Source organism: Scyliorhinus canicula, chromosome 2 (genome assembly GCF_902713615.1).
Source record: "Scyliorhinus canicula chromosome 2, sScyCan1.1, whole genome shotgun sequence".
NCBI lineage: Eukaryota > Metazoa > Chordata > Chondrichthyes > Carcharhiniformes > Scyliorhinidae > Scyliorhinus > Scyliorhinus canicula.
In genome coordinates, this window is record NC_052147.1 from 334163 (window position 1) to 359589 (window position 25427).

A 25427-nucleotide genomic window follows, 5' to 3' on the forward strand; every position below is an offset into this window, starting at 1 on the left:
ACATTTCCCCCTGAAACAACATCTCCCAACATCCATCCCTTACCCCCCCGCTCGCCTCGTAGGCCCATTGAAGCCTGCTATCCAGGCTCCAACGTCCGCAGCCCTCCTCTCACCTCACCTCTGTTCACTAGCTGACTTTAGTTAGCTAGCGCGGGTGGCTTCCCCCGCCAAGATACATCGTCCCCTTCCACCCAGTCCCAGAGAAAGAAGAAAAAAACAAAACCAACAATCCAACCCACACAATTCACTAACATAACATTTCAGCGTTGCAACACAGAACGCCAATCAACCCACTATTAACTTGATAAAAGCAAATTACTGCGGATGCTGGAATCTGAAACGAAAGGGAAAATGCTGGAAAATCTCAGCAAGTCTGGCAGCATCTGTAGGGAGAGAAAAGAGCTAACGTTTCGATGATAAAGCTTTGACAAAGAGTCATCGGACTCGAAATGTTAGCTCTTTTCTCTCCCTACAGATGCTGCCAGTCTTGCTGAGATTTCCCACTATTAACTTGAACTCTGTAACAATGCAAAGAGAAGTAAATTGCAATACACATCAGTAAAAAGAAAGTCGTAGCATTTATACATTTTCCAGCTGCTCAAACACAGTGCACAATCTCTCTTCCAGTTCTGATCCTCATGCCTGTCCCAAGCCTTCTGCTCTCACGAACCCCTCAGCCGCCTCCGCTGTCTCAAAATAAAAGTCTTTGGTGTTATACGTTACCCTCAACTTCGCCGGGTACACCATACCAAATCGCACCCCCTTGTGCAATGCTGCCTTCACTCGCCCAAACGCCGCTCGTCTTTTTGCCAACTCCACTGTCAAGTCCTGGTAGATCCGAACCACAGTACCATCCCACAGCACCTCACGCTTCTGCTTCACCCAGCTTAATACCTTCTCCTTCATGCAGAACTTATGGAAGCAGATAATTGCTGCTCTTGGCGGCTCATTCACTTTGGGCTTCGGCCTTAATGACCGATGAGCTCGGTCTAGTTCGTACTGGGAGGGGTTCTCGCCCTCCCCCATCAGCTCCGCCAACTTCTTAGCGAAGTATTGTGTTGGCCTTGGGCCCTCTGTCCCTTCGGGCAAGCCCACAATTCTCAAATTGTGCCGCCTTGACAAGCTTTGCTCAGAGTCCTCTGTTGACCTCTAACACCCTCCGCAGCTCGTCCCCCATCGAGGTGACCTGGCCACTGTGTCGTGACACGGCCTCCTCCACTTCCTTCATCTTCTCCCCCTGCTCTCTCAGCTCGGCCGATGCCTTTGCCACCGCCACCCTCACCAGGGCGATTGCCTCTTCCACCATTGGTTTCAGTGCGACCGCCATCTCCTTTCTCAAGGCCTCCATGTGCCTCGCAAACTGTTTTTCCAGCTCCACCGCCATCACCTTGGTCATCTTCTCCACCGTAAGTAGTGTGGCCCCGCTTTGCAGTTCGGCTTCCGCCATCCTGTCAGCACTTTTGCTCATCCTCTCATTCAGCGGCGAACCCGTGTTTCCTCCGTTCTTTGACGCTGCTCTTCGCATCCTTTAGCGGCTCATTGTTTTTTCTTTCTTTTCTCTTCTCTCCCTTTTCACTCTCCTGTCCTTCATCAATCTGAATTATTCTTTTTTTTTTGAAAAAAGGGGAGAAAAAAAAACTTTCACCTAACTTCTTTAAGCTTTCTTTCTTTCTCCTCTACATTCCTCCAGAGTTCTTCTGGGACCAGACTTCAGCCTTTAGGAACTTTCAAGAGGTTATTGGATAGGCACATGGAGCACACCAGAATGATAGGGAGTGGGATAGCTTGATCTTGGTTTCGCACAAGGCTCGGCACAACATCGAGGGCCGAAGGGCCTGTTCTGTGCTGTACTGTTCTATGGTCTATGTTCTTCATCCTAGATGGGAGCCATCCGATATGGGACACCCCAACTACATCGTGCCCTGGCCTCGGGCCTGCCGCCTTGGCCTCCTTGTAGCTCCGCCCCCGTTGCTCCGACCTCCACGCCGCGCTGGGCCCAGCGCCTCAGCCCCCACCGTCTGACACCCTTTCTTTGCCGGTATTTAAACCGGCCCCGCTAGCTGCCCGTGACGGCCCCAAAGGCCGATGATAGTCGGGGGGTGAGTGATGCCTCCCCGAAATCGCCGTAAATCCGTAAAATATAGTTAACATTCAAGTTTAAAATATTATACACAAAGCATTATCCCTGAGAAATGTGAGATTAAAGGGACATCACTGCAGGAGTTCCGCAGGATAGTGTCCCAGGTCCAACCATCTTCAGCTGCTTCATCATGACCTTCCTTCCAACATAAGGTCAGAAGTGGGGATTTTAGTTGATGACTGCACAATGTTCAGCGACGACTCAGGTACTGAAGCAGTCCATGTCCAAATACAGCAAGACCTGGACAATATCCAGGCTTGGGCTGACAAGTGGCAAGTTACATTCACGCCACACAAGAGAGGATCTAACCATCACGCCATAATACTCAATAAGAAGTCTTAAAACACCAGGTTAAAGTCCAACATGTTTGTTTCAAACACTAGCTTTCGGAGCACTGCTCCTTCCTCAGGTGAATGAAGAGGTGGGTTCCAGAAACATATATATAGACAAAATCAAAGATGTCAAACAATGCTTAGAATGCGAGCATTAGCAGATAATTAAGTCTTTACAGATCCCGAGACAGGGGTGGCCCCAGGTTAAAGAGGTGTAAATTGTTTCAAGCTCGGACAGTTGGTAGGATTTTGCAAGCCCAGGCCAGGTGGTGGGGGATGAATATAATACGACATGTGTGCGGAACTTGGCTATAAGTTTCTGCTCGGCGATTCTGCGTTGTTGCGTGTCCTGAAGGTCGCCCCGGAGATCAGAGGCTGAATGCCCTTGACTGCTGAAGTGTTCCCTGACTGGAAGGGATCATTCCTGCCTGGTGATTGTCGCACGATGTCCGTTCATTCGTTGTCACAGCGTCTGCGTGGTCTCGCCAATGTACCACGCTTCGAGATATCCTTTCCTGCAGCGGACATCGCGTGACAATCACCAGGCAGGAATGTTCCCTTCCAGTTGGGGAACACTTCAGCAGTCAAGGGCATTCAGCCTCTGATCTCCGGGTAAGCGTTCTCCAAGGCGGCCTTCAGGACGCGCGACAACGCAGAATCCCCGAGCAGAAACTTATAGCGAAGTTCTGCACACATGAATACGTCCTGAACCGAGACCTGGGATTCATGAAGAATTACATTCATCCCCCACCATCTGGCCTGGGCTTGCGAAATTCTACCAACTGTCCTAGCTTGAAACAATTTACACCTCTAACCTGGGTTTACCCCTATCTCTGGATCTGGAAAGACTTAATTACCTGCAAATGCTCGCATTCTAAGCATTGGGCTGGTTTAGCACGCTGGGCTAAATCGCTGGCTTTTAAAGCAGACCAAGGCAGGCCAGCAGCATGGGTTCAATTCCCGTACCAGCCTCCCCGAGCAGGCGCCGGAATGTGGCGACTAGGGGCTTTTCACAGTAACTTCATTGAAGCCTGCTCGTGACAATAAGCGATTTTCATTTTTCATTTCATTTTTTCATTGTCTGGCATCTTTGAATTTGTCTATATATATGTTTCTGGAACATACCTCTTCATTCACCTGAGGAAGGAGCAGTGCTCGGAAAGCTAGTGTTTGAAACAAACATGTTGGACTTTAACCTGGTGCTGTAAGACTTTTACTGAGCTCACCCAGTCCAACGACGGCATCTCCGCATCATAATATTCAATAGCATTACCATTGCTGAATTCCCCACAATCAACATCCTAGATGTTACCATTGACCAGAAACTGAACTGGACTAGCCACATTAATGCTGTGGCTACCAGGGCAGATCAAAGGCTAGGAATCCTAGTGAGTGACTTACCTCCCGAGCAGCAGATACCTGGGAATCCCGCCACCTGGAGGTTCCCCTCCAACTCACTCACCACCCTGACTTGGAAAAGTATCTACGTTCCTACCAGGGGTAGGCCCTAGCGGCCAGGTCTCTCGCACTGAGCCTGTTCTCACACTGAGTCTGGCTCTGGGACTCTGAAGGGAAGGGGGAGAATAAAAAAGCAATAGTGATAGGGGACTCAATGGTTAGGGGAATAGATAGGAGATTCTGTGGTCGCGAGTGAGACTCCCGGAAGGTACGTTGCCTCCCGGGTGCCAGGGCTAGGGGTGTATCGAATCGTCTCTTCAAGATCCTTAAGGGTGAGCAGCCAGAAGTCGTGGTGCATATTGGTACCAACAATGTAGGTAGGATGTAATAAACAAATTTAGGGAGTTAGGCTGAAAGTTAAAAGCCAGGACAGACAGAGTTGTCATCTCTGGTTTGTTGCTGGTGCCACGTGATAGCGAGGCTAGGAATAGGGAGAGCGTGCAGTTGAACACGTGGCTGCAGGAATGGTGTAGGAGGGAGGGCTTCAGGTATTTGGATAATTGGAGCGCATTCTGGGGAAGGTGGGACCTGTGCAAACAAATTTGGGAAACAGATTATTGGAAAGGTGCAGAAGTCACAGGGTAGTAGTCATGGGTGACTTCAACTTCCCAAATATTGAGTGGAAACTTTTTTGATCAAATAGTTTGGATGGGGTGGTGTTTGTGCAGTGTGTCCAGGAAGCTTTTCTAACATAGTCTGTAGATTGTCTGACCAGAGGGGAGGCCATATTGGATTTGGTACTTGGTAATGAACCAGGGCAAGTGATAGATTTGTTAGTGGGGGAGCATTTTGGAGATACAGTAGTGACCATAATTCTGTGACTTTCACTTTGTAATGGAGAGGGATAGGTGTGTGCAACAGGGCAAGGTTTACAATTGGGGGAAGGGTAAATACAATGCTGTCAGGCAAGAACTGAAGTGCATAAGTTGGGAACATAGGCTGTCAGGGAAGGACACAATTGAAATGCGGAACTTGTTCAAGGAACAGGTACTGCGTGTCTTTGATATGTATGTCCCTGTCAGGCAGGGAAGACAAGGTCGAGTGAGGGAACCATGGTTGACGAGAGGTTGAATGTCTTTTTTTTTTAACAGTACAGCACAGAACAGGCCCTTCGGCCCTCGATGTTGTGCCGAGCAATGATCACCCTACTCAAACCCACGTATCCACCCTATACCCGTAACCCAACACACACACACACACACACACACACACACACACACACACACACACCCCCCCCCCACCTTCCTTGTTAAGAGGAAGAAGGATACTTATGGAAGGCTGAGGAAACAAGATTCAGACAGGGCGCTGGAGGGATACAAGATAGCCAGGAGGGAACTGAAGAAAGGGATTAGGAGAGCTAAGCGAGGGCATGAAAAATCTTTGGCGGGTAGGATCAAGGAAAACCCCAAGGCCTTTTACACATGTGTGAGAAATATGAGAATGACTAGAGCGAGGGTAGGTCCAATCAAGGACAGTAGCGGGAGATTGTGTATTGAGTCTGAAGAGATAGGAGAGGTCTTGAACAAGTATTTTTCTTCAGTATTTACAAATGAGAGGGGCCATATTGTTGGAGAGGACAGTGTGAAACAGACTGGTAAGCTCGAGGAGATACTTGTCAGGAAGGAAGATGTGTTGCGCGTTTTGAAAAACTTGAGGATAGACAAGTCCCCCGGGCCTGACGGGATATATCCAAGGATTCTATGGGAAGCAAGAAATGAAATTGCAGAGCCGATGGCAATGATCTTTTCGTCCTCACTGTCAACCGGGGTGGTACCAGGGGATTGGAGAGTGGCGAATGTCGTGCCTATAGGGATAACCCTGGGAATTACAGGCCAGTTAGTCTTACTTCGGTGGTAGGCAAAGTAATGGAAAGGGTACTGAGGGATAGGATTTCTGAGCATCTGGAAAGGCACTGCTTGATTAGGGATAGTCAGCACGGATTTGTGAGGGGTAGGTCTTGCCTTACAAGTCTTATTGAATTCTTTGAGGAGGTGACCAAGCATGTGGATGAAGGTAAAGCAGTGGATGTAGTGTACATGGATTTTAGTAAGGCATTTGATAAGGTTCCCCATGGTAGGCTTATGCAGAAAGTAAGGAGGCATGGGATAGTGGGAAATTTGGCCAGTTGGATAACGAACTGGCTAACCGATAGTAGTCAGAGAGTGGTGGTGGATGGCAAATATTCAGCCTGGAGCCCAGTTACCAGTGGTGTACCGCAGGGATTAGTTCTGGGTCCTCTGCTGTTTATGATTTTTATTAATGACTTGGATGAGGGAGTTGAAGGGTGGGTCAGTAAATTTGCAGACGATACGAAGATTGGTGGAGTTGTAGATAGTGAGGAGGGCTGTTGTCGGCTGCAAAGAGACATAGAGAGGATGCAGAGCTTGGCTGAGAAGTGGCAGATGGAGTGTGAGGTTGTCCACTTTGGAAGGACAAATATGAATGCGGAATACAGGGTTAACGGTAGGGTTCTTGGTAATGTGGAGGAGCAGAGAGATCTTGGGGTCTATGTTCAAAGATCTTTGAAAGTTGCCACTCAAGTGGATAGAGCTGTAAAGAAGGCCTATGGTGTGCTAGCCTTCATTAGCAGAGGGATTGAATTTAAGAGCCGTGAGGTGATGATGCAGCTGTACAAAACCTTGGTAAGGCTACATTTGGAGTTCTGATGTGGAAGCTTTGGAAAAGGTGCAAAGGAGATTTACCAGGATGTTGCCTGGAATGGAGAGTAGGTCTTACGAGGAAAGTTGAGGGTGCTAGGCCTTTTCTCATTAGAACGGAGAAGGATGAGGGGTGACTTGACAGAGGGTTATAAGATGATCAGGGGAATAGATAGAGTAGACAGTCAGAAACCTTTTCCCCGGGTGGAACAAACCATTACAAGGGGACATAAATTTGAGGTGAATGGTGGAAGATATAGGGGGGATGTCAGAGGTAGGTTCTTTACCCAGAGAATAGTGGGGACATGGAATGCACTGCCTGTGAAAGTAGTTGAGTCGGAAACATTCGGGACCTTCAAGCGGATATTGGATAGGTACATGGATTACGGTAGAATGATTGGGTGTCGATTAATTTGTTCTTAATCTGGGACAAAAGTTCGGCACAACATCGTGGGCCGCAGGGCCTGTTCTGAGCTGTATTTCTCTATGTTCTATGTTCTTTCACTGTCGCTTTGGCAACATCCTGGAATTGTCTCCCTAACAGCACAGTGGGTGTATCATCACCAAAAGGACTGCAGTGATTCAAAAAGGCAACTCACCACCACCTTCTGAAGGGCAACTAGGGATGGGCAATAAATACTGGCCTAACCCGCGACTCCCACACCCCATATATAAATTTAAAAAAGAAAAAGAAAGGAACTTGCAAAAAAGTGTGTTTGATTTTTTTTTTGGTACCTTAATACGTAAGAACAAAGAACAGTGCAGCGCAGAACAGGCCCTTCGGCCCTCCAAGCCTGTACCGGTCAAGCTGCCACCCGTGGCCAAAACCCTCAGCACTTCCTTGTGCCGTATCCCTCTATAACCATCCCATCCGTGTATTTGTCAAGGTGCCTTTTGAACGCCGTATTGCTTCCACAACCTCTCTGGCGACGCGTTCCAGGCACTCACCATCCTCTTTGTAAAAAAACCTCCCTCATACATCTCTAAACTTTGCCCCACAGACCTTAAATCTATGCCCCCTGGTGACTTGACTCGTCCATCTTGGGAAAGAGTGCCTGCCCATCCACTCTATCCATGCCCCTCATAATCCTGTAGGCCTCTTATCAGGTCACCCCTCAACCTCCGTCTTTCTAATGAAAACAGTCCGAGTCTATTCAGCTTCTTCGCATAGCTAACATCCTCCAGACCAGGCAACATCCTGGTAAACCTCCTCTGCACCCTCTCCAAAGCCTCCACATCCTTCTGGTAGTGTGGCGAACAGAATTGTGCGCAATATTCCAAGTGCAGCCTTCCCAAGGTTCTATATAACTGTAGCATAACTTGCCAGTTTTTATATTCGATGCCCCGTCCAATGAAGGCAAGCATTCCCTCTGCTGTCTTGACTGCCTTGTCCATTTGTGTTGCCACCTTCAAAGATCTGTGGACCTGCACGCCCAGATCTCTCTGACTTTGTATATTCCTAAGAGTTTTGCCATTTACGGTATATTTCCCCTCCGTGTTAGACCTACCAAAATGCATTACCTTTCATTTGTCTGGATGAAACTCCCTTTGCCATTTCACTGCCCAAGTCTCCAACCGATCTATGTCCTGCTGTATCCTCCGAAAATCCTCAACACTGTCTGCCACTCCACCAACTTTGGTGTCATCCGCGAACTTACTGGAATCATAGAATTTACAGTGCAGAAGGAGGCCATTTGGCCCATCGAGTCTGCACCGGCCCTTACAAAGAGCCCACGCCTTTACCCTAACCAGTAACCCCCACTTAACCTTTTTAGACACTAAGGGCAATTTAGCATGGCCAATCTACCTAACCTGCACATCTAATCAGACCAGCTACATTTTCCTCCAAATCGTTTATGTATGCTACAAACAACAGAGGTCCCAGCACCGATCCCTGTGGAACACCACTAGTCACAACCTTCCATTCAGAAAAACACCCTTCTACTGCTGACCTTTGCCTTCTGTGACCGAGCCAGTTCTGTATCCACCTTACCACCTCAATTCTGATCCTGTGTGACTTCACCTTTTGTACCAGTCTGCCATGAGGCACCTTGTAAAAAGCTTTACTGAAGTCCATGAAAACAACATCCACCGCCATCCCCTCATCAGTCACCTTTCTCACAGTTGTTTGAACCAGCTGTCAGTCACCCCTTCTGGTAACATTCTCTGTGACTCGGAGCTTTATTTTGCCTGATTATACTTAGCCAAAAAGTGAGGACAGAGGGGTTTCAAGAAGCAGCGATACAAAACTGATCTTGTGAAGTGCTCTATCCTGGACGGTGCCGAGCTGCTTCTTCACTGCTGTTGTATTCAATGTTGAGTAACAATTCCACTTTGAGCCTTTTTAAATGGTGGAAGGATTTTGCGGAGTTAGTCAATACAGTCTCTGCCCTGGTCCTGTAGCCAGAGTGTTGATGCTGCTGGTCCAGTTCAGCTTGTAACCGGTAACAACTCTAAAGAGTTAGCATGCCTTTCTGTTGACAGATACTGGAGGTATTAATTGTAACATGCCTTTCTGTTGACAGATACTGGAAGTATTAATAGTAACATGTCTTTCTATTGACAGATACTGGAAGTATTAATAGTAACATGTCTTTCTATTGACAGATACTGGAAGTATTAATAGTAACATGTCTTTCTGTTGACCGATACTGGAAGTATTAATTGTAACATGTCTTTCTATTGACAGATACTGGAACTATTAATTGTAACATGCCTTTCTATTGACAGATACTGGAAGTTTTAATTGTAACATGTCTTTCTGTTGACAGATACTGGATGTATTACTATTTCTCAGTATATCCTATTGGATCCAATCCTGATGTTCTTTATTCTGGGAGCTGTGCTAAGCATGCTCAAATTTGATGCTGTGAAGGACAGGTAAAGGATGAGCATTTTAAAATTGAGCATTTGCTTTATCAGGAAACATTGCATCAACAAACAGTGCGATGACTGGTGAGCAGGTCAAAGGCTAGGAATCCTACAGCGAGTAACTCATTTCCTGATCCCTCCAAAGCCTATTCTCTCACTGCAAGGCACAAGTCAAGAGGGTAGTGGAATACTCTCCACTTGCCTGGATGAGTGCAGCTCCAACAACACTTAAGAAGCTCAATACCATCCAGGCCTGCTTAATCGCTCCCCTTTCCAGAAGTATTCAAACTCCCACACCGACAAACAGTGACAGCCGTGTGCACCATCTACAAGATGCACTGCAGTAACTCGCCAAGGTTCCTTAGACAGCACCTTCCAAACCCACGACCACCACCATCTAGAAGAACAAGAGCAGCAGATAGCTGGGAACCCTACCACTTGGAGGTTCCCCTGACTTGGAAACATATCGCCGTTCCTTCACTGTTGCTGGGGCAACATCCTGGAACTCCCTCCCTAACAGCACAGTGGATGTACCTACACCACATGGACCGCAGCGATTCAAGAAGGCAGCTCACCATCACATTCTGAAGGGCAACTAGGGATGGGCAATAAATGCTGGTCACATACCTGAAAAGAATAAATATAAAAAATGACTGGATGATTCTCAGGGTGACAGCTGTTGCTAGTGGGCTGAGTCTCAGGGTGGCAGCTGTTGCTAGTTGGGTGAGTCTCAGCATGGCAGCTGTTGCTAGTGGGGTGATTCTCAGGGTGGCAGCTGTTGCTAGTGGGGTGATTCTCAGGGTGGCAGCTGTTGCTAGTGGGGTGATTCTCAGGGTGGCAGCTGTTGCTAGTGGGGTGATTCTCAGGGTGGCAGCTGTTGCTAGTGGGGTGAGTCTCCGGGTGGCATCTGTTGCTAGTGGGGTGATTCTCAGGGTGGCAGCTGTTGCTAGTTGGGTGAATCTCAGGGTGACCGATTGTTGCTAGTTGGGTGATTCTCAGGGTGGCATCTGTTGCTGGTGGGGTGATTCTCAGGGTGGCAGCTGTTGCTAGTGCGGTAATTCTCAGGGTGACCGACTGTTGCTAGTTGGGTGATTCTCAGGGTGGCAGCTGTTGCCAGTGGTGTGAGTCTCAGGGTGGCAGCTGTTGCTAGTTGGGTGAGTCTCAGGGTGACCGACTGTTACTAGTGGGGTGAGTCTCAGGGTGGCAGCTGTTGCTGGTGGGGTGAGTCTCAGGGTGGCAGCTGTTGCTAGTGGGGTGATTCTCAGGGTGGCAGCTGTTGCTAGTTGGGTGAGTCTCAGGGTGGCAGCTGTTGCTAGTTGGGTGAGTCTCAGGGTGGCAGCTGTTGCTAGTGGGGTGAGTCTCAGGGTGACCGACTGTTGCTAGTTGGGTGATTCTCAGGGTGGCAGCTGTTGCCAGTGGGATGAGGCTCAGGGTGGCAGCTGTTGCTAGTGGGGTGAGTCTCAGGGTGGCAGCTGTTGCTGGTGGGGTGAGTCTCAGGGTGGCAGCTGTTGCTAGTGGGGTGATTCTCAGGGTGGCAGCTGTTGCTAGTTGGGTGAGTCTCAGGGTGGCAGCTGTTGCTAGTTGGGTGAGTCTCAGGGTGACCGACTGTTGCTAGTTGGGTGATTCTCAGGGTGGCAGCTGTTGCTAGTGGGGTGAGTCTCAGGGTGACCGACTGTTGCTAGTTGGGTGAGTCTCAGGGTGGCAGCTGTTGCTAGTGGGCTGAGTCTCAGGGTGACCGACTGTTGCTAGTTGGGTGATTCTCAGCGTGGCAGCTGTTGCTAGTTGGATGATTCTCAGGGTGACCAACTGTTGCTAGTTGGGTGACTCTCAGGGTGGCAGCTGTTGCTAGTGGGGTGATTCTCAGGGTGGCAGCTGTTGCTAGTTGGGTGATTCTCAGGGTGGCAGCTGTTGCTAGTTGGGTGACTCTCAGGGTGGCAGCTGTTGCTAGTGGGGTGATTCTCAGGGTGGCAGCTGTTGCTAGTTGGGTGATTCTCAGGGTGGCAGCTGTTGCTAGTTGGGTGACTCTCAGGGTGGCAGCTGTTGCTAGTGGGGTGATTCTCAGGTTGACCGACTGTTGCTTGTTGGGTGACTCTCAGGGTGACCGACTGTTGCTAGTGGGGTGAGTCTCAGGGTGGCAGCTGTTGCTAGTTGGGTGAGTCTCAGGGTGGCAGCTGTTGCTGGTGGGGTGATTCTCCGGATGACCGACTGTTGCTAGTTGGGTGAATCTCAGGGTGGCAACTGTTGCTAGTTGGGTGATTCTCCGGATGACCGACTGTTGCTAGTGGGGTGAATCTCTGGGTGGCAGCTGTTGCTAGTTGGGTGATTCTCAGGGTGGCAGCTGTTGCGAGTGGGGTGAGTCTCAGGGTGGCAGCTGTTGCTAGTTGGGTGATTCTCAAGGTGGCAGCTGTTGCTGGTGGGGTGAGTCTCAGGGTGGCAGCTGTTGCTAGTGGGGTGAGTCTCAGGGTGGCAGCTGTTGCTAGTGGGGTGATTCTCAGGGTGACCGACTGTTGCTAGTTCGGTGATTCTCAGGGTGACTGACTGTTGCTAGTTGGGTGATTCTCAGGGTGGCAGCTGTTGCTAGTGGGGTGAGTCTCAGGGTGGCAGCTGTTGCTTGTGGGGTGATTCTCGGGGTGACCGACTGTTGCTAGTTGGGTGATTCTCAGGGTGGCAGCTGTTGCTAGTGGGGTGAGTCTCAGGGTAGCAGCTGTTGCTAGTGGGGTGAGTCTCAGGGTGGCAGCTGTTGCTAGTGGGGTGAGTCTCAGGGTGGCAGCTGTTGCTAGTTGGGTGAGTCTCAGGGTGGCAGCTGTTGCTAGTTGGGTGAGTCTCAGGGTGGCAGCTGTTGCTAGTTGGGTGAGTCTCAGGGTGGCAGCTGTTGCTAGTGGGGTGACTCTCAGGGTGACCGACTTGCTAGTTGGGTGAGTCTCAGGGTGGCAGCTGTTGCTAGTTGTGTGAGTGTCAGGGTGGCAGCTGTTGCTAGTTGGGTGAGTCTCAGGGTGACCGACTGTTGCTAGTGGGGTGAGTGTCAGGGTGGCAGCTGTTGCTAGTGGGGTGATTCTCAGGGTGACCGACTGTTGCTGGTTGGGTGAGTCTCAGGGTGGCAGCTGTTGCTAGTTGGGTGATTCTCCGGGTGGCATCTGTTGCTAGTGGGGTGAGTCTCAGGGTGGCAGCTGTTGCTGGTGGGGTGATTCTCAGGGTGACCGACTGTTGCTAGTTGGGTGATTCTCAGGGTGGCAGCTGTTGCTAGTGGAGTGAGTCTCAGGGTGGCAGCTGTTGCTAGTGGGGTGATTCTCAGGGTGGCAGCTGTTGCTAGTGGGGTGAGTCTCAGGGTGGCAGCTGTTGCTAGTGGGGTGATTCTCAGGGTGACCGACTGTTGCTAGTTGGGTGAGTGTCAGGGTGGCAGCTGTTGCTCGTGGGGTGATTCTCAGGGTGACCGACTGTTGCTAGTTGGGTGATTCTCAGGGTGGCAGCTGTTGCTCGTGGGGTGAGTCTCAGGGTGGCATCTGATGCTAGTTCGTTGATTCTCAGGGTGGCAGCTGTTGCTCGTGGGGTGAGTCTCAGGGTGGCATCTGTTGCTAGTTCGTTGATTCTCAGGGTGGCAGCTGTTGCTAGTTGGGTGATTCTCAGGGTGGCAGCTGTTGCTAGTGGGGTGATTGTCAGGGTGACCGACTGTTGCTAGTTGGGTGAGTCTCAGGGTGGCAGCTGTTGCTGGTGGGGTGATTCTCAGGGTGGCAGCTGTTGCTAGTGGGGTGATTCTCAGGGTGACCGACTGTTGCTAGTTGGGTGATTCTCCGGGTGGCAGCTGTTGCTAGTTGGGTGAGTCTCAGGGTGGCAGCTGTTGCTAGTTGGGTGAGTCTCAGGGTGGCAGCTGTTGCTAGTGGGGTGAGTGTCAGGGTGGCAGCTGTTGCTAGTGGGGTGATTCTCAGGGTGGCAGCTGTTGCTAGTGGGGTGAGTCTCAGGATTGCAGCTGTTGCTAGTGGAGTGCTTCTCAGGGTGGCAGCTGTTGCTGGTGGGGTGATTCCTAGGGTGACCGACTGTTGCTAGTTGGGTGATTCTCAGGGTGGCAGCTGTTGCTAGTGGGGTGAGTCTCAGGGTGGCAGCTGTTGCTTGTGGGGTGATTCTCAGGGTAGCAGCTGTTGCTAGTTGGGTGAGTCTCAGGGTGGCAGCTGTTGCTAGTGGGGTGACTCTCAGGGTGGCAGCTGTTGCTAGTTGGGTGATTCTCAGGGTGGCAGCTGTTGCTGGTGGGGTGAGTCTCAGGGTGGCAGCTGTTGCTGGTGGGGTGAGTCTCAGGGTGGCAGCTGTTGCGAGTGGAGTGAGTCTCAGGGTGGCAGCTGTTGCTGGTGGGGTGATTCTCAGGGTGACCGACTGTTGCTAGTTGGGTGAGTCTCAGGGTGGCAGCTGTTGCTAGTGGGGTGAGTCTCAGGGTGGCAGCTGTTGCTAGTGGGGTGAGTCTCAGGGTGGCAGCTGTTGCTAGTTGGGTGATTCTCAGGGTGACCGACTGTTGCTAGTTTGTTGATTCTCAGGGTGGCAGCTGTTGCTAGTTGGGTGAGTGTCAGGGTGGCATCTGTTGCTAGTTTGGTGATTCTCAGGGTGACCAACTGTTGTTAGTTGGTTGATTCTCAGGGTGGCAGCTGTTGCTAGTTGGGTGAGTGTCAGGGTGGCATCTGTTGCTAGTTTGGTGATTCTCAGGGTGACCAACTGTTGTTAGTTGGGTGATTCTCAGGGTGGCTGCTGTTGCTAGTGGGGTGAGTCTCAGGGTGGCTGCTGTTGCTCGTGGGGTGAGTCTCAGGGTGGCGTCTGTTGCTAGTTGGGTGATTCTCAGGGTGGCAGCTGTTGCTCGTGGGGTGATTCTCAGGGTGGCAGCTGTTGCTAGTTGGGTGATTCTCAGGTGTCATCTGTTGCTAGTGGGGTGATTCTCAGGGTGGCATCTGTTGCTAGTTGGGTGATTCTCAGGGTGACCGACTGTTGCTAGTTGGGTGATTCTAAGGGTGGCACCTGTTGCTAGTGGGGTGAGTCTCAGGGTGGCAGCTGTTGCTAGTGGGGTGAGTCTCAGGGTGCCAGCTGTTGCTAGTGGGCTGAGTCTCAGGGTGACAGCTGTTGCTAGTTGGGTGAGTCTCGGCATGGCAGCTGTTGCTAGTTGGGTGAATCTCAGGGTGACCGATTGTTGCTAGTTGGGTGGTTCTCAGGGTGGCAGCTGTTGCTAGTTGGGTGATTCTCAGGGTGGCATCTGTTGCTAGTGGGGTAATTCTCAGGGTGGCTGCTGTTGCTAGTGGGGTGATTCTCAGGGTGGCAGCTGTTGCCAGTTGGGTGAGTCTCAGGGTGGCATCTGTTGCTAGTGGGGTGAGTCTCAGGGTGGCAGCTGTTGCTAGTGGGGTGATTCTCAGGGTGGCAGCTGTTGCTAGTGGGGTGAGTCTCAGGGTGGCAGCTGTTGCTAGTGGGGTGATTCTCAGGGTGGCAGCTGTTGCTAGTTGGGTGAGTCTCAGGGTGGCAGCTGTTGCTAGTGGGCTGAGTCTCAGGGTGGCTGCTGTTGCTCGTGGGGTGATTCTCAGGGTGACCGACTGTTGCTAGTTGGGTGATTCTCAGGGTGGCAGCTGTTGCTAGTTGAGTGAGTCTCAGAGTGGCAGCTGATGCTAGTGGGTTGAGTCTCAGGGTGGCAGCTGTTGCTAGTGGGGTAAGTCTCAGGGTGGTAGCTCATGCTAGTTGGGTGATTCTCAGGGTGACCGACTGTTGCTAGTTGGGTGACTCTCAGGGTGGCAGCTGTTGCTAGTGGGGTGAGTGTCAGGGTGGCAGCTGTTGCTGGTTGGGTGATTCTCAGGGTGGCAGCTGTTGCGAGTGGGGTGATTCTCAGGGTGACCGACTGTTGCTTGTTGGGTGATTATCAGGGTGACCGACTGTTGCTAGTTGGGTGACTCTCAGGGTGACCGACTGTTGCTAGTGGGGTGATCTCAGGGTGGCAGCTGTTGCTGTTGGGGTGATTCTCAGGGTGGCAGCTGTTGCTAGTTGGGTGATTCTCAGGGTGGCAGCTGTTGCTAGTTAGGTGATTCTCCGGATGACCGACTGTTGCTAGTTGGGTGATTCTCAGGGTGACCGACTGTTGCTAGTGGGGTGAGTCTCAGGGTGGCAGCTGTTGCTGGTGGGGTGATTCTCCGGATGACCGACTGTTGCTAGTTGGGTGAATCTCAGGGTGGCAACTGTTGCTAGTTGGGTGATTCTCCGGATGACCGACTGTTGCTAGTGGGGTGAATCTCAGGGTGGCAGCTGTTGCTAGTTGGGTGATTCTCAGGGTGGCAGCTGTTGCTAGTGGGGTGATTCTCGGGGTGACCGACTGTTGCTAGTTGGGTGATTCTCAGGGTGGCAGCTGTTGCTAGTGGGGTGATTCTCGGGGTGACTGACTGTTGCTAGTTGGGTGATTCTCAGGGTGGCAGCTGTTGCTAGTGGGGTGATTCTCAGGGTGGCAGCTGTTGCTAGTTGGGTGAGTCTCAGGGTGGCAGCTGTTGCAAGTGGGGTGATTCTCAGGGTGGCAGCTGTTGCTAGTTGGGTGAGTCTCAGGGTGGCAGCTGTTGCTAGTTGGGTGAGTCTCAGGTTGGCAGCTGTTGCTAGTTGGGTGAGTCTCAGGTTGGCAGCTGTTGCTAGTGGGGTGAGTCTCAGGGTAGCAGCTGTTGCTAGTTGGGTGAGTCTCAGGGTGGCAGCTGTTGCTAGTTGGGTGAGTCTCAGGGTGACCGACTGTTCCTAGTGGGGTGAGTGTCAGGGTGGCAGCTGTTGCTAGTGGGGTGATTCTCAGGGTGACCGACTGTTGCTGGTTGGGTGAGTCTCAGGGTGGCAGCTGTTGCTAGTTGGGTGATTCTCCGGGTGGCATCTGTTGCTAGTGGGGTGAGTCTCAGGGTGGCAGCTGTTGCTGGTGGGGTGATTCTCAGGGTGACCGACTGTTGCTAGTTGGGTGATTCTCAGGGTGGCAGCTGTTGCTAGTGGGGTGATTCTCAGGGTGACCGACTGTTGCTAGTGGGGTGAGTCTCAGGGTGGCAGCTGTTGCTAGTGGGGTGATTCTCAGGGTGACCGACTGTTGCTAGTTGGGTGAGTGTCAGGGTGGCAGCTGTTGCTAGTGGGGTGAGTCTCAGGGTGGCAGCTGTTGCTAGTGGGGTGATTCTCAGGGTGACCGACTGTTGCTAGTTGGGTGATTCTCAGGGTGGCAGCTGTTGCTCGTGGGGTGAGTCTCAGGGTGGCATCTGTTGCTAGTTGGGTGATTCTCAGGGTGGCAGCTGTTGCTAGTGGGGTGATTGTCAGGGTGACCGACTGTTGCTAGTGGGGTGATTCTCAGGGTGGCAGCTGTTGCTAGTGGGGTGAGTCTCAGGGTGGCAGCTGTTGCTAGTGGGGTGACTCTCAGGGTGACCGACTGTTGCTAGTGCGGTGATTCTCAGGGTGGCAGCTGTTGCTAGTTGGGTGAGTCTCAGGGTGGCAGCTGTTGCTAGTTGGGTGAGTCTCAGGGTGGCAGCTGTTGCTAGTTGGGTGAGTCTCAGGGTGTCACCTGTTGCTAGTTGTGTGAGTCTCAGGGAGGCAGCTGTTGCTAGTTGGGTGAGTCTCAGGGTGACCGACTGTTGCTAGTGGGGTGAGTGTCAGGGTGGCAGCTGTTGCTAGTGGGGTGATTCTCAGGGTGACCGACTGTTGCTGGTTGGGTGAGTCTCAGGGTGGCAGCTGTTGCTAGTTGGGTGATTCTCCGGGTGGCATCTGTTGCTAGTGGGGTGAGTCTCAGGGTGGCAGCTGTTGCTGGTGGGGTGATTCTCAGGGTGACCGTCTGTTGCTAGTTGGGTGATTCTCAGGGTGGCAGCTGTTGCTAGTGGAGTGAGTCTCAGGGTGGCAGCTGTTGCTAGTGGGGTGATTCTCAGGGTGGCAGCTGTTGCTAGTGGGGTGAGTCTCAGGGTGGCAGCTGTTGCTAGTGGGGTGATTCTCAGGGTGACCGACTGTTGCTAGTTGGGTGAGTGTCAGGGTGGCAGCTGTTGCTCGTGGGGTGATTCTCAGGGTGACCGACTGTTGCTAGTTGGGTGATTCTCAGGGTGGCAGCTGTTGCTCTTGGGGTGAGTCTCAGGGTGGCATCTGATGCTAGTTCGTTGATTCTCAGGGTGGCAGCTGTTGCTCGTGGGGTGAGTCTCAGGGTGGCATCTGTTGCTAGTTCGTTGATTCTCAGGGTGGCAGCTGTTGCTAGTTGGGTGATTCTCAGGGTGGCAGCTGTTGCTAGTGGGGTGATTGTCAGGGTGACCGACTGTTGCTAGTTGGGTGAGTCTCAGGGTGGCAGCTGTTGCTGGTGGGGTGATTCTCAGGGTGGCAGCTGTTGCTAGTGGGGTGATTCTCAGGGTGACCGACTGTTGCTAGTTGGGTGATTCTCCGGGTGGCAGCTGTTGCTAGTTGGGTGAGTCTCAGGGTGGCAGCTGTTGCTAGTTGGGTGAGTCTCAGGGTGGCAGCTGTTGCAAGTGGGGTGAGTGTCAGGGTGGCAGCTGTTGCTAGTGGGGTGATTCTCAGGGTGGCAGCTGTGGCTAGTGGGGTGAGTCTCAGGGTGACCGACTGTTGGTAGTGGGGTGAGTCTCAGGATTGCAGCTGTTGCTAGTGGAGTGCTTCTCAGGGTGGCAGCTGTTGCTGGTGGGGTGATTCCTAGGGTGACCGACTGTTGCTAGTTGGGTGATTCTCAGGGTGGCAGCTGTTGCTAGTGGGGTGAGTCTCAGGGTGGCAGCTGTTGCTTGTGGGGTGATTCTCAGGGTGGCAGCTGTTGCTAGTTGGGTGAGTCTCAGGGTGGCAGCTGTTGCTAGTGGGGTGACTCTCAGGGTGGCAGCTGTTGCTAGTTGGGTGATTCTCAGGGTGGCAGCTGTTGCTGGTGGGGTGAGTCTCAGGGTGGCAGCTGTTGCTGGTGGGGTGAGTCTCAGGGTGGCAGCTGATGCTGGTGGGGTGAGTCTCAGGGTGGCAGCTGTTGCTAGTGGGGTGAGTCTCAGGGTGGCAGCTGTTGCGAGTGGAGTGAGTCTCAGGGTGGCAGCTGTTGCTGGTGGGGTGATTCTCAGGGTGACCGACTGTTGCTAGTTGGGTGAGTCTCAGGGTGGCAGCTGTTGCTAGTGGAGTGAGTCTCAGGGTGGCAGCTGTTGCTAGTGGGGTGAGTCTCAGGGTGGCAGCTGTTGCTAGTGGGGTGAGTCTCAGGGTGGCAGCTGTTGCTAGTTGGGTGATTCTCAGGGTGGCAGCTGTTGCTAGTTGGGTGAGTGTCAGGGTGGCATCTGTTGCTAGTTTGGTGATTCTCAGGGTGACCAACTGTTGTTAGTTGGTTGATTCTCAGGGTGGCAGCTGTTGCTAGTTGGGTGAGTGTCAGGGTGGCATCTGTTGCTAGTTTGGTGATTCTCAGGGTGACCAACTGTTGTTAGTTGGGTGATTCTCAGGGTGGCTGCTGTTGCTAGTTGGGTGATTCTCAGGATGACCGACTGTTGGTAGTTGGGTGAGTCTCAGGGTGGCAGCTGTTGCTCGTGGGGTGATTCTCAGGGTGGCAGCTGTTGCTAGTTGGGTGATTCTCAGGGTGACCGACTGTTGCTAGTTGGGTGATTCTAAGGGTGGCATCTGTTGCTAGTGGGGTGAGTCTCAGGGTGGCAGCTGTTGCTAGTGGGGTGAGTCTCAGGGTGCCAGCTGTTGCTAGTGGGCTGAGTCTCAGGGTGACCGATTGTTGCTAGTTGGGTGGTTCTCAGGGTGGCAGCTGTTGCTAGTTGGGTGATTCTCAGGGTGGCATCTGTTGCTAGTTGGGTGAGTCTCAGGGTGGCAGCTGTTGCTAGTTGGGTGATTCTCAGGGTGGCATCTGTTGCTAGTGGGGTAATTCTCAGGGTGGCTGCTGTTGCTAGTGGGGTGATTCTCAGGGTGGCAGCTGTTGCCAGTTGGGTGAGTCTCAGGGTGGCAGCTGTTGCTAGTGGGGTGATTCTCAGGGTGGCAGCTGTTGCTAGTGGGGTGAGTCTCAGGGTGGCAGCTGTTGCTAGTGGGGTGATTCTCAGGGTGGCAGCTGTTGCTAGTTGGGTGAGTCTCAGGGTGGCAGCTGTTGCTAGTGGGCTGAGTCTCAGGGTGGCAGCTGTTGCTAGTTGAGTGATTCTCAGCGTGGCAGCTGATGCTAGTGGGTTGAGTCTCAGGGTGGCAGCTGTTGCTAGTGGGGTAAGTCTCAGGGTGGTAGCTCATGCTAGTTGGGTGATTCTCAGGGTGACCGACTGTTGCTAGTTGGGTGACTCTCAGGGTGGCAGCTGTTGCTAGTGGGGTGAGTGTCAGGGTGGCAGCTGTTGCTGGTTGGGTGAGTCTCAGGGTGGCAGCTGTTGCTAGTTGGGTGATTCTCAGGGTGGCAGCTGTTGCTAGTTGGGTGACTCTCAGGGTGGCAGCTGTTGCGAGTGGGGTGATTCTCAGGGTGACCGACTGTTGCTTGTTGGGTGACTCTCAGGGTGACCGACTGTTGCTAGTGGGGTGAATCTCAGGGTGGCAGCTGTTGCTGTTGGGGTGATTCTCAGGGTGGCAGCTGTTGCTAGTTGGGTGATTCTCAGGGTGGCAGCTGTTGCTAGTTAGGTGATTCTCCGGATGACCGACTGTTGCTAGTTGGGTGATTCTCAGGGTGACCGACTGTTGCTAGTGGGGTGAGTCTCAGGGTGGCAGCTGTTGCTGGTGGGGTGATTCTCCGGATGACCGACTGTTGCTAGTTGGGTGAATCTCAGGGTGGCAACTGTTGCTAGTTGGGTGATTCTCCGGATGACCGACTGTTGCTAGTGGGGTGAATCTCAGGGTGGCAGCTGTTGCTAGTTGGGTGATTCTCAGGGTGGCAGCTGTTGCTAGTGGGGTGATTCTCGGGGTGACCGACTGTTGCTAGTTGGGTGATTCTCAGGGTGGCAGCTGTTGCTAGTGGGGTGATTCTCAGGGTGACTGACTGTTGCTAGTTGGGTGATTCTCAGGGTGGCAGCTGTTGCTAGTGGGGTGATTCTCAGGGTGGCAGCTGTTGCTAGTTGGGTGAGTCTCAGGGTGGCAGCTGTTGCAAGTGGGGTGATTCTCAGGGTGGCAGCTGTTGCTAGTTGGGTGAGTCTCAGGGTGGCAGCTGTTGCTAGTTGGGTGAGTCTCAGGGTAGCAGCTGTTGCTAGTTGGGTGAGTCTCAGGGTGGCAGCTGTTGCTAGTTGGGTGAGTCTCAGGGTGACCGACTGTTCCTAGTGGGGTGAGTGTCAGGGTGGCATCTGTTGCTAGTGGGGTGAGTCTCAGGGTGGCAGCTGTTGCTGGTGGGGTGATTCTCAGGGTGACCGACTGTTGCTAGTTGGGTGATTCTCTGGGTGGCAGCTGTTGCTAGTGGGGTGATTCTCAGGGTGACCGACTGTTGCTAGTGGAGTGAGTCTCAGGGTGGCAGCTGTTGCTAGTGGGGTGATTCTCAGGGTGACCGACTGTTGCTAGTTGGGTGAGTGTCAGGGTGGCAGCTGTTGCTAGTGGGGTGAGTCTCAGGGTGGCAGCTGTTGCTAGTGGGGTGATTCTCAGGGTGACCGACTGTTGCTAGTTGGGTGATTCTCAGGGTGGCAGCTGTTGCTCGTGGGGTGAGTCTCAGGGTGGCATCTGTTGCTAGTTCGTTGATTCTCAGGGTGGCAGCTGTTGCTCGTGGGGTGAGTCTCAGGGTGGCATCTGTTGCTAGTTGGGTGATTCTCAGGGTGGCAGCTGTTGCTAGTGGGGTGATTGTCAGGGTGACCGACTGTTGCTAGTGGGGTGATTCTCAGGGTGGCAGCTGTTGCTAGTGGGGTGAGTCTCAGGGTGGCAGCTGTTGCTAGTGGGGTGATTCTCAGGGTGACCGACTGTTGCTAGTGCGGTGATTCTCAGGGTGACCGACTGTTGCTAGTTGGGTGATTCTCCGGGTGGCAGCTGTTGCTAGTTGGGTGAGTCTCAGGGTGGCAGCTGATGCTAGTGGGGTGATTCTCAGGGTGACCGACTGTTGCTAGTGGGGTGTGTCTCAGGGTGGCAGCTGTTGCTAGTTGGCTGAGTCTCAGGGTGGCAGCTGTTGCTAGTGGGGTGTGTCTCAGGGTGGCAGCTGTTGCTAGTTGGGTGAGTCTCAGGGTGGCAGCTGTTGCTAGTTGGGTGAGTCTCAGGGTGGCAACTGTTGCTAGTTGGGTGATTCTCAGGGTGGCAACTGTTGCTAGTGGGGTGAGTCTCAGGATGGCAGCTGTTGCTAGTTGGGTGATTCTCAGGGTGGCAGCTGTTGCTCGTGGTGTGATTCCTAGGGTGACCGACTGTTGCTAGTTGGGTGATTCTCAGGGTGACCGACTGTTGCTAGTTGGGTGATTCTCAGGGTGACAGACTTGCTAGTTGGGTGATTCTCAGGGTGTCAGCTGTTGCTAGTGGGGTGAGTCTCAGGGTGGCAGCTGTTGCTGGTGGGGTGAGTCTCAGGGTGGCAGCTGTTGCTAGTGGGGTGAGTCTCAGGGTGACCGACTGTTGCTAGTTGGGTGAGTCTCAGGGTGGCAACTGTTGATAGTTGGGTGATTCTCAGGATGACCGACTGTTGCTAGTTGGGTGATTCTCAGGGTGGCAGCTGTTGCTAGTGGGGTGATTCTCAGGGTGGCAGCTGTTGCTAGTTGGGTGAGTCTCAGGGTGGCAGCTGTTGCTCTGGGGTGAGTCTCAGGGTGGCATCTGTTGCTAGTTGGTTGATTCTCAGGGTGGCAGCTGTTGCTAGTTGGGTGAGTCTCAGGGTGGCATCTGTTGCTAGTGGGGTGATTCTCAGGGTGGCAGCTGTTGCCAGTGGGGTGATTCTCAGGGTGGCAGCTGTTGCTAGTTGGGTGATTCTCAGGGTGGCATCTGTTGCTAGTTGGGTGATTCTCAGGGTGACCGACTGTTGCTAGTTGGGTGATTCTCAGGGTGGCAGCTGTTGCTAGTTGGGTGATTCTCAGGGTGACCGACTGTTGGTAGTTGGGTGATTTTCAGGGTGGCAGCTGTTGCTATTGGGTGAGTCTCAGGGTGGCAGCTGTTGCTAGTTGGGTGAGTCTCAGGGTGGCAGCTGTTGCTAGTGGGGTGATTCTCAGGGTGACCGACTGTTGCTAGTTGGGTGATTCTCAGGGTGGCAGCTGTTGCTAGTGGGGTGATTCTCAGGTTGGCAGCTGTTGCTAGTGGGGTGAGTCTCAGGGTGGCAGCTGTTGCTAGTGGGGTGAGTCTCAGGGTGGCAGCTGTTGCTAGTGGGGTGAGTCTTAGGGTGGCAGCTGTTAGTGGGGTGAGTCTTAGGGTGGCAGCTGTTGCTAGTGGGGTGAGTCTCAGGGTGGCAGCTGTTGCTAGTGGGGTGATTCTCAGGGTGACCGACTGTTGCTAGTGGGGTGAGTCTCAGGGTGGCAGCTGTTGCTAGTGGGGTGATTCTCGGGGTGACCGACTGTTGCTAGTTGGGTGATTCTCAGGGTGGCATCTGTTGCTAGTGGGGTGATTCACAGGGTGACCGACTGTTGCTAGTTGGGTGATTCTCAGGGTGGCATCTGTTGCTAGTTGGGTGATTCTCAGGGTGACCGACTGTTGGCAGTTGGGTCATTCTCAGGGTGGCATCTGTTGCTAGTTGGGTGATTCTCAGGGTGGCAGCTGTTGCTAGAGGGGCGAGTCTCAATTTGACCGACAGTTGCTGGTGGGGTGAGTCTCAGGGTGACAGACTGTTGCAAGTGGGGTGATTCTCAGGGTGGCAGCTCTTGCTAGTGGGGTGAGTCTCAGGCGACAGACTGTTGCTAGTTGGGTAATTCTCAGGGTGGCAGCTGTTGCTGGTGGGGTGAGTCTCAGGGTGGCAGCTGTTGCTGGTGGGGTGAGTCTCAGGGTGACCGACTGTTGCTAGAAGGGTGATTCTCAGGGTGTCAGCTGTTGCTAGTGGGGTGAGTCTCAGGGTGGCAGCTGTTGCTAGTTGGGTGAGTCTCAGGGTGGCAGCTGGTGATAGTTGGGTGATTCTCAGGATGACCGACTGTTGCTAGTTGGGTGATTCTCAGGGTGGCAGCTGTTGCTAGTGGGGTGATTCTCAGGGTGGCAGCTGTTGCTAGTTGGGTGAGTCTCAGGGTGGCAGCTGTTGATAGTGGGGTGATTCTCAGGGTGGCAGCTGTTGCTCTGGGGTGAGTCTCAGGGTGGCATCTGTTGCTAGTTGGTTGATTCTCAGGGTGGCAGCTGTTGCTAGTTGGGTGAGTCTCAGGGTGGCATCTGTTGCTAGTGGGGTGATTCTCAGGGTGGCAGCTGTTGCCAGTGGGGTGATTCTCAGGGTGGCAGCTGTTGCTAGTTGGGTGATTCTCAGGGTGGCATCTGTTGCTAGTTGGGTGATTCTCAGGGTGACCGACTGTTGCTAGTTGGGTGATTCTCAGGGTGGCAGCTGTTGCTAGTTGGGTGATTCTCAGGGTGACCGACTGTTGGTAGTTGGGTGATTTTCAGGGTGGCAGCTGTTGCTAGTTGGGTGAGTCTCAGGGTGGCAGCTGTTGCTAGTTGGGTGATTCTCAGGGTGACCGACTGTTGGTAGTTGGGTGATTTTCAGGGTGGCAGCTGTTGCTAGTTGGGTGAGTCTCAGGGTGGCAGCTGTTGCTAGTGGGGTGATTCTCAGGGTGACCGACTGTTGCTAGTTGGGTGATTCTCAGGGTGGCAGCTGTTGCTAGTGGGGTGATTCTCAGGTTGGCAGCTGTTGCTAGTGGGGTGAGTCTCAGGGTGGCAGCTGTTGCTAGTGGGGTGAGTCTCAGGGTGGCAGCTGTTGCTAGTGGGGTGAGTCTTAGGGTGGCAGCTGTTGCTAGTGGGGTGAGTCTTAGGGTGGCAGCTGTTGCTAGTGGGGTGAGTCTCAGGGTGGCAGCTGTTGCTAGTGGGGTGATTCTCAGGGTGACCGACTGTTGCTAGTGGGGTGAGTCTCAGGGTGGCAGCTGTTGCTAGTGGGGTGATTCTCGGGGTGACCGACTGTTGCTAGTTGGGTGATTCTCAGGGTGGCATCTGTTGCTAGTGGGGTGATTCACAGGGTGACCGACTGTTGCTAGTTGGGTGATTCTCAGGGTGGCATCTGTTGCTAGTTGGGTGATTCTCAGGGTGACCGACTGTTGGCAGTTGGGTCATTCTCAGGGTGGCATCTGTTGCTAGTTGGGTGATTCTCAGGGTGGCAGCTGTTGCTAGAGGGGCGAGTCTCAATTTGACCGACAGTTGCTGGTGGGGTGAGTCTCAGGGTGACAGACTGTTGCAAGTGGGGTGATTCTCAGGGTGGCAGCTCTTGCTAGTGGGGTGAGTCTCAGGCGACAGACTGTTGCTAGTTGGGTAATTCTCAGGGTGGCAGCTGTTGCTGGTGGGGTGAGTCTCAGGGTGGCAGCTGTTGCTGGTGGGGTGAGTCTCAGGGTGACCGACTGTTGCTAGAAGGGTGAGTCTCAGGGTGGCAGCTGTTGCTAGTGGGGTGAGTCTCAGGGTGACCAACTGTTGCTAGTTGGGTGAGTCTCAGGGTGACCGACTTGCTAGTTGGGTGATTCTCAGGGTGGCAGCTGATGCTAGTGGGGTGATTCTCAGGGTGACCGACTGTTGCTAGTGGGGTGAGTCTCAGGGTGGCAGCTGTTGCTCGTGGGGTGATTCTCAGGGTGACCGACTGTTGCTGGTGGCGTAATTCTCAGGGTGACCGACTGTTGCTAGTGGGGTGAGTCTCAGGGTGGCAGCTGTTGCTTGTGGGGTGAGTCTCAGGGTGGCAGCTGTTGCTAGTGGGGTGAGTCTCAGGGTGGCAGCTGTTGCTAGTGGGGTGAGTCTCAGGGTGGCAGGCTGTTGCGAGTGAGGTATCGTAAGCATCAGACTTGGGGCCCCAGCTGTTCACAATCTATACAAACGATTTAAATGTGGGGACCAAACACAATATTTCCAAAATTGGCGATGACACAAAACCTGGTAGAATTATGAGCTGTGAGGATGATGCAAAGAGGCTTTCAGGAAACTTGGACAGTCTAAGTGAGCTTGTAAGAATGTGGCAGATGGAAGATGATGTGTATAAATGTGAGATTATCCACT

General features: G+C 52.9%; 1 protein-coding gene across 5 annotated transcripts in view; it reads left to right on the forward strand.

Moving 5' to 3' along the window:
* The window catches only part of pomt2 (protein-O-mannosyltransferase 2), a 142154-nt gene that overhangs the window by 39738 nt on the left and 76989 nt on the right, over positions 1–25427 (forward strand). For all 5 annotated transcript variants that reach the window (XM_038821607.1, XM_038821568.1, XM_038821598.1 and 2 more), the window contains exon 5: positions 9359–9467. In XM_038821607.1, coding sequence (XP_038677535.1) covers positions 9359–9467 — 109 coding nt within the window. The remainder of the gene's footprint in view (positions 1–9358; positions 9468–25427) is intronic.